The sequence below is a fragment of the Coregonus lavaretus genome, assembly GCF_964263955.1.
Source record: "Coregonus lavaretus genome assembly, chromosome: 6".
NCBI lineage: Eukaryota > Metazoa > Chordata > Actinopteri > Salmoniformes > Salmonidae > Coregonus > Coregonus lavaretus.
In genome coordinates this window covers 26,500,718-26,520,032 of record NC_139993.1, presented here as the reverse complement: position 1 = coordinate 26,520,032, position 19,315 = coordinate 26,500,718, and the positions used below count along the sequence as shown (strand labels likewise).

The window sequence follows — 19,315 nt, the reverse complement described above, 5'->3', positions numbered from 1 at the left end:
AAATGACAGCCAGACAACAGTAACATGTACTGTACCTCTCACGTTGACTTCAGCAGTGGTTTTCTGATCTCCGAATATACAGCTGTACTCCCCCACGTCCTCTGGCTGGATGTTCTTGATGTGCAACTCTGCTATTTTTCCCTCCAGCTTCATCTGGTACCTTCCTCCAGGGCTCACCTCCTCCTCCCCTTTCCACCACTCCACTGGGACCCCAGCCTTAGACAGCTCACAGCGCAGGGTCACGATGCCCCCCTCTGAGGCCTCCTGGTTCTTAAGACCCATCTTGAAGGTGACAGGGATGGCTGAGGACATGAGATCAAAACCAACAGTTTGTAGTGCTTTTTAAAATATGTCACCAAGTGCTTAAAGGGATGTTTTACTCAAAAACTATCTTTTAATTTTGTTCATAAATTCACTGTTAATACAATCCGCAAAAATGTTGCATGTCAGCTGTTGAGTTTTCAAGATAGGGCACTTTCAGTTCAGAGAAAAAACTGTGATGATTAAGCAAATGATATGTAAATGGTCATTTTTGAGTAAAATATCCCTTTAACAGGAACCAGGCTTAACAGAGTTAAATAACGTTATAGCAAACCAAGAGCAACTCCTCTTACGGGTGATGTTGACAGTGGCGGTGGTTTTGGCTTCTGCGTAAAAACAGCTGTAGAATCCGGTGTCCTCAAGCACTGCGTTCCTTATTGTCAGTTCCATTGTTGCCTCTCTCTTCTTTATCTGGTACTTTACTCCGTTCTTCAGCAGCTCCTCTCCCTTTCTCCACTCTGCCGTCAGTCCTGGTTTAGAGAGCTCACAGAATAACGTCACACTGTTCTCCTCCTCAACTTCCAGGTTCTTCAACTTCACCTTGAACGTGACGGGAGGAGCTGGGGACAACAAGCAAAAGTAAATTGTAAAACTCATACAAAGTCCTCATAGTGGAAAAGTGTAAAACACTTGGACCCATGAAATATCAGAAACTGCAAGCAGCTACAGTAACAAATCCAAAGGGCATGTAAAAAGCCTGTCTTTGGTGTTTATAGAGTATATTGTTGTTGCCTACATATGAACAACATATAACAAAGTGTATACACAAAGTGTATCAATATCATCAGTCTGACCTACCCTTCATGGTCAGTTCAGCAGTTGACTGGGCATCTTTACTCTTACAGGTGTATTTCCCAGCATCACTCTCCTCCACATTATGGATGAGCAGTTTAGTGATGCGTCCTTCCTGCTTCATCTCATATTTGTCTCCAGACTTCAGGATGACTCTTCCCCTCCTCCAGTCCACTGGGGCTCCAGGTTTGGAAAGCTCACAGAAGAACTCCCCACTGTCCCCCTCTTTAATCTCCACATTCTGGACCTCTTGTGTGAATATTACAGGGAGAGCTGAGAAGAACATATATTTAAGACTGTGAGAAACATTACCTGGCTCAACTGCTTTGATTTATATCCATCAGTGGCATGTTATTTGACAAGCAGGGTCAATGATTCATCTCATCCTTCATGGAAAATGTACTTAATCCAAACCCAAGATTTAAAGACATTGACATTTTCAGAAGTACACACTTGTAACTTGCCCACAACCACAGAAGGATAAACAGTAAATCTAAATATTAGTATTGAGTAGGCTTAAACGTTAGTATGGAACATACCCCTAACTTTGATATCAGCTGCTGTCTTGATGTTGCAGGCTGTGACACAGCTGTACTCCCCAGCGTCCTGAAGGACCACATTCCTGATGACCATCTCCACGGTCCTGCCCTCCTGCTTCATCTGGTGCCTCTCACCTTCCCTCAGCAGCTCCTCTCCCTTCAGCCACACCACAGGGACCCCTGATTTAGACAGCTCACAACGCAACATCACGCTGCCCTCTTCTAGAGCCTCTTGATTTTTCAACTTCTGCTTGAAAGTGACTGGCATGGCTGAAGAATGGTGAAAACCCATAACATCAACAGTGTGTGGGATTGAGTGGTACAATGTGAATTTTGAATGTCAAGAAGACACACATTTTCTACAAAGTGTTCCTCCTACCAGTGATAATGATGGTGGCAAATGTTTTCTGGTCTTCCAACACGCAACTGTAGACTCCACTGTCCTCAGGGAAGGTTTTCCTGATGACCAGCTCTAACGTTGCATCTTTCTGCTTCATCTGGTACTTCTCTCCGTTCTGCAGAAGATCTGTTCCTCTCTTCCATTCAACTGACATCCCTGGTTTAGAGAGCTCACAGCGCAACGTCACATTGTTGCCCTCCTCAACCTGAACATTCCTTAACTCTTCTATAAATGTGACAGGGCGAGCTGAAAGACACCATAGGAGAGGGTAGTCAAACCTATATGAAACCTACATTTCCCTTTGTTTATGTAAGCAACTGGGATTGAATGCAAATGTGTGTCCTATTTGCCCAATTCAATATTCAAGCTTTCTCCACATCTCCATAAGACATAAAACAACTCATGACTTTTGCACTTAACGTAACCTAAATATACCCACCCTTTATTGTAACAGTTGCTGTGGTCTTTTGTTCACCACAAATACAGGTGTAAACCCCACTGTCCTCCAGATTTGCATCGATAATCTTCAATTCCACCAGTAAATCTTTCTTCCTCATTTGGTACTTGTCTACATTCTTCAATAGCTTTGCTCCCCTCTTCCACTCGACTGAGGCTGCTGCTTTAGACAGTTCACAGTGTAGCGTCACAGTCTCACCCTCCTCAACTTCCATGTTCCTCAGCTGTTCATTGAAAGTGGGGGGTAGGCCTGAGGAAAACCAGGAACAGTGGTGAGTGGTGGTAAAACTTGAATGTGGAAAGTAGAACGGGCTAGTCCATGTCATGCTTTATGCTTGTGCTTCTGTCACAGAGAGAATCCAATTATCCAGAGTAGCCCTTGGATTTCCTGTGGTGGAATGAAAGCTGAAATACAGTACTCTTCTTCACAATGACTACACACATCTATTTTTATGCAGCATCAGGTTCATTCTTTCACTTTCAGGGCAGCGCTGTGAAACAATGTTATTATTGGTTCTCAGGCACATTGCTGCAGGCAACAGGGCATTTGATTGGCTCGTTGCTCATTGAAGAATCAGTGATGAACATGCACTGTTTACCAGGCCTCCTTAGCAAGGTCCCATTCATTTTGCACTGGCTTTTGTTGACTAAATGGAGAGTTAAATGTGGTATGCCTACTTATTGCAGGTTGTGTGCCCCAGACATACGATTACTAGGCAGCTCCATTGGATCACTGAAAAGCTTGAGCAGGAGGATAACGACCACAGTGATCCATTTTCTACATGCATCATAACTTACTCGCAGACAGTAACCACAAAAAGACTCGCAGTAACACTGTGATCTGAGGACTAATTCTGAGCGTAGTGGTTTCAAGAACCTTTGATTGCAGTAATCCCAGCCATAAATGTCCTGTAAAGGGTTAATTCTTATAGGGCATTCGGGTACTTGAACTTGCCTAATAACGTTCATTCATATTCAAGGACTCTGATCTACTAACCCTTTACAGGACAATAAGCAGGTAACCAAAGTTACAAGTAAGGGATAAAGCTCTTTCAGGGCAGAGTACTTAAAGCATGGATACACAGGAAGATATAGAACTGTATGTAATCTAACCTCTCTTGTTTATCACACTGGAATGAAGATTCCCCTGGATATACAGTATCACAAAGGAATATACAGGAATTTGTATTTCATCATAATGAAGTCATGGTTAACCAAAAATCTATCCATGTTCACAGACCACACATAAAAATAAAAAAATGTCTGAGACTGCATTAATAGATTTGGTCTGTCTCACCCTTCACGGTCAGTTCAGCAGTTGACTTGGCATCTTTACTCTTACAGGTGTATTTCCCAGCATCCCTCTCCTCCACGTTATGGATGAGCAATTTAGTGATGCGTCCCTCCTGCTTCATCTCATATTTGTCTCCAGACTTTAGGATGACTCTGCCCCTCCTCCAGTCCACGGGGTCTCCAGGCTTTGAGAGCTCACAACAGAACTCCCCACTGTCCCCCTCTATGATCACCATGTTCTGGAGCTGCCGCTTGAACGTCACAGGGAGAGCTGTGGAACCATTAACATTGGTTCATATTGTATGAGTGCAAGAAGTATAAATACAAACTAACTATTTGTATGGTCTCAAAGCAGGAGTCACTCAACCCTTCCACCTCTAACCTAAATAATTAAATGTGCTTATTTAGAAGGAAAAGCATTGATATTTAACTCGTCTCCCGAGTGGCGCAGTGGTCTAAGGCACTGCATTGCAGTGCTAGCTGTGCCACTAGAGATCCTGGTTCAAATCCAGGCTCTGTCGTAGCCGGCCGCGACCAGGAGACCCATGGGGCGGCGCATAATTGGCCCTGCGTCGTCCAGGGTAGGGAATGGCCGGCAGGGATGTAGCTCAGTTGGTAGAGCATGGCGTTTGCAACGCCAGGGTTGTGGGTTCATTTCCCACGGGGGGCCAGTATGAAAAATAAAATAATGTATGCACTCACTAACTGTAAGTTGCTCTGGATAAAAGTGTCTGCTAAATGATGTAAATGTTTTTTACCTTGCACTTTAACTTCAGCTGTGGTCTTCTGGTCTGCAGTGACACAGCTGTACTTCCCTATGTCCTCTGGTTGCACATTGGTAATGGTCATCTCAACTATTTTCCCCTCCAGTTTCATCTGGTACTTTCCTCCAGACAGGTTTTGGGACAGTTCTGTTTCCCCCCTCCACCACTCCACTGAGACCCCAGCCTTAGACAGCTCACAGTGCAGGGTTACGCTACCCTCCTCTGGGGCCTCCTGGTTCTTCAGACCCACTTTGAAGGTGGCAGGTACAGCTGGGGGAAAAAAACTATTTCATCATAGAGTGAACATTGAATGTGCTGAAAGCTAGAACAGCCTTGAGAAACCTTCCCCTTCAGTGGATAAGATGAAGGACATTAAATGAAGCCTACACTATAGTTAAGGGCTCTGGTTAAGTCAGGAACATTAAACACCCTAGAGAGGGGGATTCTACTAAGCTAACATATGGTATTGTTTTAAGATGGTCATACCAAAGATCATTTAGCTATTTGATTTTGAATTTTAGAACGCTACAGACATTTTTGTGAGAAGGCCAATTTTCTGGATGTCTCACGGTCTGACAAACACCGCTCTAGCTCTGCCACCTTTAACCGCAGTTGTGGATGGCCATTATCGTCGGATGCGGTGGATTCAGACACAGCCCATGCAAAAAATAGATATCTCTAGCTTAAAGAGACAGATTCTTAAGCTAGAGTCGATGTCCGCAGGGGCGTGGACATCGACTCTAGGTTAACCACGTTTATGTGCAATGAACACCAGTGACAGTTGTTTCATTAGAGCACAGAGCATTTTTCCCCCTACCAATGACTTTGACAGTGGCCTTTGTCTTCTGGTCTCGACACACACAGCTGTAGACTCCACTGTCCTCTGGCAGAGCCTCCCTGATGAGGAGTTCCAGTGCTGAGTCTGTCTGCTTGATCTGGTATTTGTCTCCATTCTGCAGTATCATCTCTCCTCCCAGCCTCCACTCCACTGGGACCCCTGCTTTAGACAGCTCACAGTGCAGCGAGATGGTGTTCCCTTCCTCAGTCTGCAGGTTCCTCAGCTTTTGCTTGAAAGTGATGGGAATTGCTGAAAGACACCATGGCAATGAGAGACATGGAATGCCGTCTATTTACTTAAAGGACTGTGATTTGATGCTGATGTACTGTATACTGCATACAATTTTGTTCACATTGGATATGAATTCAATGTGATTTTAAATATTTTCTCAATTGTCTCAAACCCTTACCTGTGACCGTAACACCGGCTGTGGTCTCCACATTGCCACAAACACAGGTGTAGATATTGCTGTCTTCAGGTTTCGCATCTATTATCTTCAGTTCATTCACCAACTCTCTCTGTCTTATCTGAAACTTCTCTCCATTGTTCAGAAGCTCCTCTCCTCCCCTCATCCATTCAACAGGGACTCCTGGTTTAGAGAGCTCACAGTGTAACACCAAATTGTTCCCCTCCTCAAACTGCACGTTCCTCAGCTTTTGTTTGAAGGTAACAGGCAGGGCTGAAGAAACATGAAAAATAATTTAATGAGAATAGTACAAACTGTATAAAAAAATGTGCCTTCATGTAAATGTCCAAAATGTAAATTCATAAAATGTAACTTCAAGAAAGATTAGCTATACAGGAAAACATAATAAGGCTGAGAAACTTCCTACCGCTGATTTTGACGGTGGCTGTGGTCTTTTGGTCTGCACACTCACAGCTATAGACTCCACTGTCTTCAGGCACAGTTTTCCATATCTGAAGCTCCGATATGGTCTCTCTCTTCCTTATCTGGAACTTCACTCCATTCTTTACCAGCTCCTCCCCTTTCTTCCACTCTACAGGCACTCCTGGTTTAGAAAGCTCACAGCGCAATGTAAAACTGTTGCCCTCCTCAGCCTGAACATTTTTCAACTGTTGTTTGAAGGAGATGGGGATAGCTGGGGAGTAAATAGCCATATTTTAGTATTAACTACCAACAGGCATGAAGACTGAATGAAAATGGAAATGTCTATTAAAAATATTTCCATTAATCTTCAGATAGATTGGGTTTAATGTGTGGGTGTGATAATGCAACATTGCAAAGTTATTGAATTCATTTGATTTCTGTTGGCACTAATGTTACTCCATATGATGCATCCTGGAAATTGAAATGAAAAGCAAGGATGGCTTTTACCGTGTACTGTGAGGGTGGCTGTGGTTCTGTGGTCTCGGCACTGACAGGTGTAATCTCCTGAGTCCTGAGGCTTCGGGCCAGTAATGGTCAAAGAGATGAAGGACTTCTTCTGCTTCATCAGGTACCTCTCTCCAGCTCTGAGGGTCTCCAAGCCCCTCCTCCAGTGGAATGCAACCCCCGGCAGGGAGAACTCACAGGACAGGGTCACATCCTCCCCCTCCTTTACCTCCATGCTCCGCAGCGGCTGGGTGAACTCAGCTGGGATGGCTGGAATAGAAAGAAGGACCCATAACAGCATCTCCCAATGACTAATACTGTACATTGTACTGTGACAAGAATAATCTAGGAGGAGTTGTAAAGCAAACAGGTAAAGAAGTAATCCTGTTCTGTCTTTTGAAATAATTGTTATCACATTTGACTATGACCACTATCCCATACATTAAACTTTACATGTGATGCCAAATGACCAGTAAGGGGGACAACAACATGATAAAATGAAGGAAAAAATAGGTCCTGTTCTCACCTTTTACAGTGACGACAGCCTTGGTGCTAACCGATCCAGCGCTGCACTCGTACACCCCTGCATCACTGTTACTGACCTCCCTGATGGTCAGCCTGGCCTCGTTACCTGAGCGACTGACATAGTACCTTGAGGAAATCCACATTAGGCAGCCATCTTTGTACCACAGGATGTGGCATGGCTTAGAGGTCATACACACCAGCACCAAACTGCCTCCCTCAATGGCCTCACAGTCCTCCAATGCTTTGGTAATGGTGGGACGTCGCTCTTTTCCACGGGAAGGGTAGATTACATAGACAACATGTCAAATACATACACTCTGTACAAAAATGATTGACACATAATTAACATTTTGTGAATAGTTGTTGTAAAACAATTAACTTTATGCTGACATTACCTCTAACAAGCAGTGAGGCGTAGGATCTCTTGTCGCCTGCCTCAAATGAGATGGTGCCTGAATCTTTACGAGCCAGCTGTTTGAACGTGAGGCTGTGGTAGCCCCCCGGGATCACCTGGATCTCATTCAGCTCGTTGGTGTACAGTAAGGTCTCATCCAGGTACCAATTGACCCCAACATAGTCGCTGGGACAGATACGACACCTGAACATCACTGTGTCATTCTCCAGACACTCAACATCCTCCAGCTCGTCCATGATCAACACCTTCTGACCTGCAGAGATCACACACACAGGGATTTAACATGAAACATACAAGCTGTATAGAATGGGTGCACTCAAAATGCCTGTCGTTCCACACTGACTTTAATGGTAATGACCGTTCTATTCATTCTATATCTATGGCCTTACCATGCACGGTCAGTAGCGCCCGGCTCTGCATGGTGCCAACATCGCAGGTGTACACGTCGGTGTCACCCTTCTCCAGGCAGCTGATGGTGAGGTAGAGGACCACACCCTTCTGCTTCATCACATACTTCTTGCCCGCCCGGAGCTCCGCCATGCCCTTCAGCCAGGTCACCCGCTTGGCCGGCAGTCTCGTCTCGCATTCCAGCATCACCTTGCTCTTCTCCTCGGCCTGTGTGTCCCGCAGCTCCCGTGAAAATGAGTGCTGCAGCTCTGCAGAGGTGGGAGGGGTTAAATACACTTCCTGTGTGCTACACCTGAGCAGGTGTGTGGAGTGACAAAATGGTGCAAAAGCAGTATAAAAACTGGCCAAAACATTTCAAAACAGAACATTTCAAAACAAGTCCTTCAAGTCATCAGTCTCAAGTCAAAGTTGAGTCTTGAGGCTCCGAGTCAAAGTCTTGTCACAATTAATCTCATTTGCATGTGACACGAATCCACAACTTTGCTAAACAGCACTGTACAGTTACAGAAATACTGTAGTACTACCCAGTACTTGCCTCTGACCTCCAGCTTGGCCCGGGTGGCGATGCCATCGGCCTCACAGCAGTACTCCCCAGAGTCTCTGATGCAGGTGTTCGCGATCACTAGCCGTACCAGGTGCTCCTCCACACTAATCTCGTACTTGGGGGGGCTGTGCCTGATCTGATGGCCGTTCTTCAGCCAACGGATGAAGGCCTCAGGCTTGGTGATCTCACAGCTCAGTTCAGCGTCCTCCCCTGGGGTGGCTTTAACGCTCATCATGTCCCTGAACACATGCACTGGCTTCTCTATAGGAGTAGGGATATATATACACTGCTCAAAAAAATGAAGGGAACACTAAAATAACACATCCTAGATCTGAATGAATGAAATAATCTTATTAAATACTTTTTTCTTTACATAGTTGAATGTGCTGACAACAAAATCACACAAAAATTATCAATGGAAATCAAATTTATCAACCCGTGGAGGTCTGGATTTGGAAATTAAAGTGGAAAACCACACTACAGGCTGATCTAACTTTGATGTAATGTCCTTAAAACAAGTCAAAATGAGGCTCAGGAGTGTGTGTGGCCTCCACGTGCCTGTATGACCTCCCTACAACGCCTGGGCATGCTCCTGATGAGGTGGCGGATGGTCTCCTGAGGGATCTCCTCCCAGACCTGGACTAAAGCATCCGCCAACTCCTGGACAGTCTGTGGTGCAACGTGGCGTTGGTGGATGGAGCGAGACATGATGTCCCAGATGTGCTCAATTGGATTCAGGTCTGGGGAACGGGCGGGCCAGTCCATAGCATCAATGCCTTCCTCTTGCAGGAACTGCTGACACACTCCAGCCATATGAGGTCTAGCATTGTCTTGCATTAGGAGGAACCCAGGGCCAACCGCACCAGCACATGGTCTCACAAGGGGTCTGAGGATCTCATCTCGGTACCTAATGGCAGTCAGGCTACCTCTGGCGAGCACATGGAGGGCTGTGCGGCCCCCCAAAGAAATGCCACCCCACACCATGACTGACCCACCGCCAAACCGGTCATGCTGGAGGATGTTGCAGGCAGCAGAACGTTCTCCACGGCGTCTCCAGACTCTGTCACGTCTGTCACATGTGCTCAGTGTGAACCTGCTTTCATCTGTGAAGAGCACAGGGCGCCAGTGGCAAATTTGCCAATCTTGGTGTTCTCTGGCAAATGCCAAACGTCCTGCACGGTGTTGGGCTGTAAGCACAACCCCCACTTGTGGACGTCGGGCCCTCATACCACCCTCATGGAGTCTGTTTCTGACCGTTTGAGCAGACACATGCACATTTGTGGCCTGCTGGAGGTCATTTTGCAGGGCTCTGGCAGTGCTCCTCCTGCTCCTCCTTGCACAAAGGCGGAGGTAGCAGTCCTGCTGCTGGGTTGTTGCCCTCCTACGGCCTCCTCCATGTCTCCTGATGTACTGGCCTGTCTCCTGGTAGCGCCTCCATGCTCTGGACACTACGCTGACAGACACAGCAAACCTTCTTGCCACAGCTCGCATTGATGTGCCATCCTGGACGAGCTGCACTACCTGAGCCACTTGTGTGGGTTGTAGACTCCGTCTCATGCTACCACTAGAGTGAAAGCACCGCCAGCAGGAAGCATAAGAACTGAGAAGTGGTCTGTGGTCACCACCTGCAAAACCAGTCCTTTATTGGGGGTGTCTTGCTAATTGCCTATAATTTCCACCTGTTGTCTATTCCATTTGCACAACAGCATGTGAAATGTATTGTCAATCAGTGTTGCTTCCTAAGTGGACAGTTTGATTTCACAGAAGTGTGATTGACTTGGAGTATTTTTTTGAGCAGTGTATTACACATTACATCAGATTTCCTCTAGGGACAAATATGTTTTACAGGCCTTCTGTCGACACAGACACATGTTGCTATAGGTTCTCTTTAGGAACAAACACACATTACAGATTAATTAATATTACTTGAGTGCAATCCTCTTTTTGCTTTTCCAGAGATTAGGTCATGACTGGCCATGATGACACCCAGCTTAGTATACATTTCAGACACTCACCTTTGACGAACAGCATGGTCCTGCAGCTGAGGTCTTTGATGAAGAAGACTATGTCCCCAGCTTCAGTCATAGTTGCATCTCTGATGGTCATCTTGTATTTGCGGCCTTTGTTTACGATCTGGATGCGGCTGTTGCTGATCACAAGTTGACCGTTCAGGGTCCAGGAGGGCTCGTCGATGACGTCGTGAGAGAGGACGCACTCGAAACTGCAACTCTCACCCTCCAGAACAGAGACGGTCTTCATACGCTGGGCGATGGTGATGTGAAGGTCTGTGGAGGGAAATGTCAGTGAGATCAGATGGACAATTGATTGACGATCAGATGGAGATTTCTGGTCCAATAATTTTTGGTCCAGACCACACTGATGATCTGGACCATACGTACCATGTACAGTGACCTTGGCCTTGGTCTGGCTAGTGCCCAGGTCACAGCTGTAGTGGCCTGCATCATCCTTACTCAGACTATGGATGATGAGGGTTAAGGACTTCCCAAACATGAGCAGCTCATATTTGTCACTGCTGGCCAGGACCGTACCATCCTTCCTCCAGACGGGGGTGACCGTTTCCTTAGAGGTCTCACACTGCAGACACACCTTCCCCTCCTCCTCCCCTGACATGTCTTCTAGAGACCTGAGGAACACTGCTGGCTTTTCTGGAGGAGACAAGAAACAGTCCAAACACATTAGCTACTGATCTAAATCTAAATCTCTTACATTCTTCCATGCATCAGTGGCTGATAGATCTCTTGCTCATTCCGAGTTACTTAAGGAGATCAGATTCAATCATCTTCAGGTCTCAGACATACAAAGTCTATTAGATTTGCTTCATTTTCCAATTAGATCTCCAGATTGGGGAAAAACAAACTCTGTCGTCCTCTATACATTGCAAATAAACTGTAAGACTTAAACAGAACTGACAAGGAACATACAACCACTAGCATTACACTACTTTCTCAATTACTCTTGCAGTGGCAGCTCACAAGTGAAAAGTGACAACTGTACAAGGCATACCTTTGACCTTGAGGGATGTGGACTCTGTGAGAAGGCCGGCCTTGAAGGTCACCCTGCTCTCCTGTGGGCAGAGCTTTTTGATGGTGAGGCTGTGAATGGTGCCCATGTTCTGAATCCTGGTAAAAGTGTTGGCATTGAGGTGGTTGTCGTTCAGAAGCCACTGCACGTTGGCTACTACGTAGTTGAGTTCACATGTGAACGTGGCGTTGCTATCCTCTTCCACCTTCATGTGCTCCAGGTGCCTTACGATCTTTAGCCTTCGCACTGAAAAAAATATATATAGTTAATATCCATGGTGTCAGGGTTTTCTTGTCATTAATATCTACTGTTTCTACAAGGGGTGCTGATTAGTTAAAACCGCATTCCAGCAGGTGTCTATTCCACAAGTTACCACCGGCTAAATCTATGACGTTAAAATGCCTATTTACTCTTTTCCATCTGACTGCGCAATCCACTGTCTCATCAGCCCAGCCAGGCAATTTATAAACTTGATCTCCACTATAAAAAGCATCTAGACATTATCTCACTTCTCATTTCTTTTAGACTAACATTTTGTTTTTCAACAGCGGAGAATGGTATAAACTTTACTGTCTATCTCTACGACATTTGCAACATTGTATCAATATTCAAATTCGATCTCCAGTTATCGCATAGTAATGAACGAGTCGGGATGAGACAGACAGGCAGGCAGGCAGATTTTCTCAGCCAGTCGAAATCATGAATCAGCATAATTTTTATGGATATACACAAAGAAATATCAATAGAAAACAGGTAAAACAAAACAGCTAGTTTGCTGTCTTTCCAGCTTCAGTTTGAAGTGATTGTGTTAGCTGTGTTGTTGGCTAGCTCCTCTGAACAAGTGACCTCACGAGAGAGCACATTTTCTATGCCAGGTGAAATCGTGCATCATTAGCTCATTGTTATGGATGTATCCAAATAAATGTCACTAGAAAACAGCTTAAACAAATGAAAATGCAGCTACTTTGTTGTTATTCAGTCTGCACTGTTTGACGTGACTGTAAGTTAGCCGTAGTTGGCTAGCAAGCAAGGGATAAGAACGTTGCCAGCCAGTATGGCAATAGAACATTTATAACGAACGACTGGGTTGCGTCCATAGATACAGAACAAAAAGACTTAACGACTGGATCGCGTCTCTGGCAACTGAACCGATAGAACGAACGACCAGCCGGCTTGGGTAGCAACCCAAGATTTGTGTCGTGACTATATCTTGTGGAAGGATGAAATAGTATGAATAAATTCATCAAAGTAAAGTTTTTAATTAAAATATGTAAATAATTATTTGAATATGTTGATAACCCGTTGTATAAAAGTGATAATGCCCTCAAAGCCGGCATTTCATCTCGGGCGTAACAACACCCGTGCCAATATACCCTCCAAACACCGGCTTCTCTGGCATTATCACTTAAACAGCACAGTATAGATGAAGCAGTATAGATGAAGTGATATATAAAGAGTTTCACATCATCAAGCATGAAGCTGATTTCCATGATCAACCATCTGAACGTTGAAGCTTTGTCCGCAAAAACATTTCTAGCACTCTTTAATACAGTTCAAACAACAGCATCCTCACCCTCCACAGTGACCTTGGCCGTGCTCTTTGACCCTCCAGCCATGCAGCTGTACTGGCCAGTGTCGGTCTCCTTGAGGCCCTGGATGGTCAGCTCTGCCTGGCTCTTCTCCGTCCTCATGCTGTACTTGCTGGATGTCTGCAGGGCGGTGCGGCCCCTGTACCAGTGCACCACCCTTGGGGAGGGGGCGAACTGACAGCTCAGTGTGACCGAGCTGTTCTCTTTAGCCTCCACGTCTGACATGGGCTGGACCACCTTCAGAGGGCGCTCTGGAAAGGTACAGGGATGGATAATGATATAATTCTCTATCTTAGTCTGTTTAAGGGATTAAAAAGCAAAGTATGAACCCAACGGCAAACACCTCTTGCAATACAGTATTCTAGCCTAGAGCCTGAAGGGTCACTGTCAACAGTGAGCAGGGTATCGTTCCAACTTTCACTTAGTGATAATCAATTAACTACCTTACCCTTAACGGTGAGCTGTGCCGTGGAGCGGCTCTTCCCGGCGTTGAACTGCACAGGGCCGGTCATAGAGCTGTCTGTGCTGATGAAGCAGAGGGTGTGCAGTGTGCCCTCCCGGTCTATGGTCAGTTCAGGCCCCTCCATCAGGACCTTTCCATCCAAGGTCCACTTGGGGGGTCTCCCCGCCCTCAGGCTGGTCTCCACCTGGAACAGGGCCTCCCTGGGCTCGGTCACCTCCACAGACCTCAGCCCCCGCACTATGCTGATAGCCTGCTCTGCATGCACAGGGAGCACACATTGGATCAGTATCATCACTTAGGGCGCCTTCAAAGGAAAGTGTACATCCAGGAAGTGAGTAAGGTAAATAGTTGGGTTATCAGTGTGAACATACATTAAGTATGTGGACACCTACTCGTCGAACATCTCATTCCAAAATCATGGGCATTAATATGGAGTTGTCCCCCCCCCCCCCCCCCCCTTTGCTGCTATAACAGCCTCCACTCTTCTGGGAAGGCTTTCCACTAGATGTTGGAACATTGATGCGGGGACTTGCTTCCATTCAGCCACAAGAGCATTGATGTTGGGCGATTAGGCCTGGCTCGCAGTCAGCGTTCCAATTCATCCCAAAGGTGTTTGATGGGGTTGAGGTCAGGGCTCTGTGCAGGCCAGTCAAGTTATTCCACACCGATCTCAACAAACCATTTCTGTATGGACCTCGCTTTGGGTACGGGGGCATTGTCATGCTGAAACAGGAAATGGCCTTCCCCAAACTGTTGCCACAAAGTTGGAAGCACAGAATTGTCTAGAATGTCATTGTATGCTGTACCGTTAAGATTTCCCTTCACTGGAAATAAGGGGCCTAGCCCGAATCATGAAAAACAGACCCAGACTATTATTCCTCCTCCACCAAACTTTATAGTTGGCACTATGCATTCGTCCGTCGGACTGCTAGATCGTGAAGTGTGATTCGTCACTCCAGAGAACGTGTTTCCACTGCTCCAGAGTCCAATGGCGGCGAGCTTTACACCACTACAGCCGATGCTTGGCATTGCCCATGGTGAACTTAGGCTTGTGTATGGCTGCTCGGCCATGGAAACCCATTTCATGAAGCGCCCGACGAACAGTTCTTGTGCTGACGTTGCTTCCAGAGGCAGTTTGGAACTCAGTAGTGAGTGTTGCAAACGAGGACAGACGATTTTTACACACTAAGCGCTTCAGCACTTGGCGGTCCCGTTCTGTGAGCTTGTGTGGACTACCCCTTCGCGGCTGAGCCTAGATGTTTCGACTTCACAATAACAGCACTTACAGTTATCCGGGGCAGCTCTAGCAGGGCAGAAATTTGACTAACTGACTTGTTGTAAAGGTGGCATCCTATGACGGTGGCACGTTAACAGTCACTGAGCTCTTCAGTACGGGCCATTCTACTGCCAAAGTTGGTCTATGGAGATTGCATGGTTGTGTGCTCAATTTTATACACCTGTCAGCAACGGGTGTGGCTGAAATAGCCGAATCCACTAATTTGAAGGGGTGTTCACATACTTTTAGCCATGTAGTATATTTAGTTGAATGATGTGTTTTGGTGACTTACGGATAAGTAAAAGGGTGTAACACTTTATATGAAGGTGTGCTTGTAAACTGCTTATTAACATTTAACATCAAAATATATATAACATTGGAACTAGTATGTTAAGCTGACCAGACAATAAGTCAGAATGAATCACAATGAGCATCTCACCCTCCACTAGCAGCTGGCAGGAGGTCTTGTCATCGCCAGCATCACAGGTGTAGGTGTCCTCGTCAGATGAGGCCACGTCATCAATGTGCAGCTGCCTGTAGACATCGTCGCTAACAATCTGGTGCTTCTTACTGGGCTGGATCTCATGCCTGTTCTTGAACCACCTGACCAGGGCATTGGCCCTGGACACCTGGCACTCCAGCAGTCCTTTGTGTTTGTACATCGCAATCTTCACTCTCAGAGGCTTCACTATCTGCACAGGTAGCTCTGTGGAAATAGGAGTAACATTGAACCATTGTTTATTGAACCTTCACCTGATGAGGTCACTTAGGCCAGATACAGGTTTTTTTTGTCATTGAGGAACCTTGAGATAGTTGATTCTCAAAATAGATGTTGTTCACCTTTTACCGTGAGAGTTGCATAGGAGGAGATCCTGTCAGCAGTGAATTTGATCTCCCCAGCAATTGCTGGCCTTACAGACTTGAAGCACATGGAGTGAGTTTTACCTGTATTCAGATAGAAATACATGTTTCATTAGTAGTATTCAATTATGTGTATAAACCCTGGATTGCTGGTGCTATTTAGTGGCCAATGAGAGGCTTTGAAGCCACCGGCCTCTATATTGGCACTCCCCAGTAGGAGCAGTCCTCCATAGGAATGAATGGAATTCTACAGTATTTCAATAAAATGTTTCAAGGGCAAAATTACATGTATTTAAGTATTTATTTGTTGTAATGGGGACAGTAACATTAGTGCTCTCTAAACAAATATGGTAACACTTTCTATGAAGCCCATATGCGTAATGCATCATACAGCATTATACATGTACTCATAATGCACTATGATAGAGTAATAATACAGTATAAGCATAATTATGCACTCAATAAAGACTTATATAGACTCATAATTCCATATACCAATACCTATAATCATAATCACTTATAATGTACAGCAACATAGTGCTGCATAATTCCAGGTCATTTTTTCCTCAAGGATCATAAAGCATTATAATGACCATCAGTGTGATGCATTTCTAATGTTTATTTTGTCAATGAAAAGCACATCATTATTACTGCATCATAATCTTTGTTATGGTGTGTTATAGCATACTTATAAGCCACTATAAAGTAACCTTTGATTGCTTTAGGTAAAGTGATGATATGCCTAAGGCAGACAGATATAATACACCTGTTAAAGCTGTTACTATACAATTATAAAGTGGTTTATTGTCTGCTTTCAGTAAAGTAAAACTTTCTCCACGTTTCAACAGCGCCTCCTGTCAGTCATCTAGGGTTAATACATATAATTGGTAGTATACTGAGCTATAGACACATTTCAACAGCGCCTCCTGCCAGTCATCTAGGGTTAATACATATCATTGGTAGTACACTGAGCTATAGACACATTTCAACCTGGCCTCCTGTCAGTCATCTAGGGTTAATACATATCATTGGTAGTATACTGAGCTATAGACACATTTCAACAGCGCCTCCTGTCAGTCATCTAGGGTTAATACATATAATTGGTAGAATACTGAGCTATAGACACATTTCCATGACTAGGCTCAGTTGTGTCCCATGCTCACCCTCGTGCCTGATCTTGACGTTGTCTCCGTGTTTGATCCTGGTGTTGTCTCTGTACCAACGCCCGTCCACGTCCTCATAGTTGACCTCACACAGGAAGGTCACACTCTGTCTCTCAGTCACTTCCTCATCTTCCAACTCCTTCACAATCTGTATGTCTCTGGCTGGCAGACAACCACAGTGAGACAAACACAGACAGATAGGCCAGAAATTACCTAGAGATCGAGTATGTGATTCGATCAAATTATGTGCTGTGATGTATTGTGGTCTGAACTGGGATTTATCTGTGATTTTACATTTATTCTAGGCCAAGCCATTAGTCTGCCAAGTCAGTGAGACAATATCTGGCTAATATAGAGACAAACTGGCAAGAGACTTCCAGCTATTACAGAAGCGTTAGACTGAGGGAGGGTCATACAATTGTCCCAGTTGCATTATTCCTCTCATCTGTTGTGTTCTGTCATTCTGTTACCTATGACAGTGAGTTGGCCTGAGGTTTGGATCCAGTTTTGGTTCCCGTCAGTCTGGAAGGAGAACAAGCCAGTGTCTCCTATGGTGACCCGGGTGAAGGTGAGAGTGTGTTTATTCTTATGGGTAGTGATGCGACAGGTGGGCTTGGACTTTAGCCTGACCCCATCTTTGGTCCAGGTGCCCACTATGTAGGACAGGTTGAGGGTCACCTCGAACGTGCAGCCCTCACTCTCACACACCTCCACATCCTCCAGCCCCTTCACCACCTGGAGATGGATCTGGTTCTCTGCAGACAGACAGTAAGATATGTTCCAACGTGTGTGTGTGTGTGTGTGTGTGTGTGTGTGTGTGTGTGTGTGTGTGTGTGTGTGTGTGTGTGTGTGTGTGTGTGTGTGTGTGTGTGTGTGTGTGTGTGTGTGTGTGTGTGTGTGTGTGTGTGTGTGTGTGTGTGTGTGTGTGTGTGTGTGTGTGAAACATTTCACTTTTCTATGTCGGGTCATTGAATATTGAATAAATTAGAATGAAACACAAAGTCGAAGACAAGTAACTGAATAGAATGTGTCCCATGGAATGGAGGTCTTACTTGCAGCAGCTACTTTTCTCCCAGGCTTATCTCCCATGGTTTGTCAGGAGGGATGGCTTCAACCACTTCTGATAGGGGTTGGCTTTCCGTATCTCTAGGTTGTCCCTAGGGCTAAAACTACACAGTTTGATACATTTTTAAAAACATGCTATAAGTCAAGGAAACCTTCATATTGACTTGTAAATAACCCCTCCACTCTCTCACTCTCACAGACATTTTTCAAAATGAAGGACCAACGTGGTCAGAACTTGAAAGCAACACTTTAATATGGCTATACTGTGATGTGTCATGGCTGGCTGGCGCCCGACATAATGAAGATGACAAGTAATCTCTGTCACCTCACATGGCTGAGCTCAGCATCATTAATTTAGCTTCAGCTGTGCTGTCCCATCCAGCAGTCTACATGTATAGTATGTATGTTAGAAGGAGGATCCACTAACCTCGCAATAGGTTAAACAAATTAAAGGTGTCAATCATTATGACTGACTGATATACCTGTAGACTACAAAAACATAATCAATCGATGAGTTGAAAGGTTATTAAGACTCCACCCACTATGAGGGGCATGAAGCTTGATAATGGCGGAGGGCCAACCAAGGACAACACCTCATCAAATGACTTGCCACGTCATTTTACTCACGTGGTGCTGTGTGCGTGATACAGAAATACAGACACATTCTCAATCTCAGACAACATTGTCTCACAGACCTTACGCAACAAAACCCAATAAGGTTATCGACAAAGGAGGTCAGCCAAAGTCACTTCACATATTTATATGTCCAAACAGCTATGGAGAGAGTATCTGATTAACCATCATGCATCTCCCACTCGGGACTGTGTCATTTTCCATTATCTGTTTCCATAGAAGGTAAGACTAGTGTAAAAATCTTAACAACTAGATCACATTAACATTGGCCAAATGGGCAACTGGCTAGTGTGAGCACGTAGTATGATATTCAGTCTACAGTACTAATTGATGGATAACATACTCACAACTTGTCACTACAGGAACATAGAGCAGAACAGCAGATAGATACAATGTCAAACGGCTTTGAAATGATACTAAATGTTAATGTGAACACCTGCCTGTAATGTCATAATTCTCAGACCCATGAGCATTATGGTACCCAATCATTATCAATTTCCTGATGCATAAAAATAAGTGCCAGAAAAGTATCAATTTCTTTTGATACAATAACATACAGTATCAGTAATATTCTACTCACAATGACAACTAGAAC

General features: G+C 45.0%; 1 protein-coding gene across 1 annotated transcript in view; it reads right to left on the bottom strand.

Moving 5' to 3' along the window:
* The window catches only part of LOC311130984 (obscurin-like), a gene marked incomplete at both ends in the record, with an annotated part of 77,361 nt that extends 59,250 nt beyond the window's left edge, over positions 1-18,111 (bottom strand). Inside the window, 26 exons of the mRNA XM_084163822.1 lie at positions 36-302; positions 615-881; positions 1,120-1,386; positions 1,653-1,922; positions 2,032-2,298; positions 2,492-2,758; positions 3,806-4,072; positions 4,560-4,835; positions 5,383-5,652; positions 5,813-6,082; positions 6,237-6,503; positions 6,740-7,006; positions 7,263-7,526; positions 7,657-7,929; positions 8,066-8,332; positions 8,620-8,889; positions 10,644-10,913; positions 11,028-11,294; positions 11,653-11,916; positions 13,244-13,510; positions 13,708-13,977; positions 15,438-15,704; positions 15,839-15,943; positions 17,023-17,184; positions 17,493-17,777; positions 18,075-18,111. Coding sequence (XP_084019948.1) covers positions 36-302; positions 615-881; positions 1,120-1,386; positions 1,653-1,922; positions 2,032-2,298; positions 2,492-2,758; positions 3,806-4,072; positions 4,560-4,835; positions 5,383-5,652; positions 5,813-6,082; positions 6,237-6,503; positions 6,740-7,006; positions 7,263-7,526; positions 7,657-7,929; positions 8,066-8,332; positions 8,620-8,889; positions 10,644-10,913; positions 11,028-11,294; positions 11,653-11,916; positions 13,244-13,510; positions 13,708-13,977; positions 15,438-15,704; positions 15,839-15,943; positions 17,023-17,184; positions 17,493-17,777; positions 18,075-18,111 — 6,490 coding nt within the window. The remainder of the gene's footprint in view (positions 1-35; positions 303-614; positions 882-1,119; positions 1,387-1,652; positions 1,923-2,031; positions 2,299-2,491; positions 2,759-3,805; positions 4,073-4,559; positions 4,836-5,382; positions 5,653-5,812; positions 6,083-6,236; positions 6,504-6,739; positions 7,007-7,262; positions 7,527-7,656; positions 7,930-8,065; positions 8,333-8,619; positions 8,890-10,643; positions 10,914-11,027; positions 11,295-11,652; positions 11,917-13,243; positions 13,511-13,707; positions 13,978-15,437; positions 15,705-15,838; positions 15,944-17,022; positions 17,185-17,492; positions 17,778-18,074) is intronic.
* Positions 18,112-19,315: the final 1,204 nt, after the last annotated feature.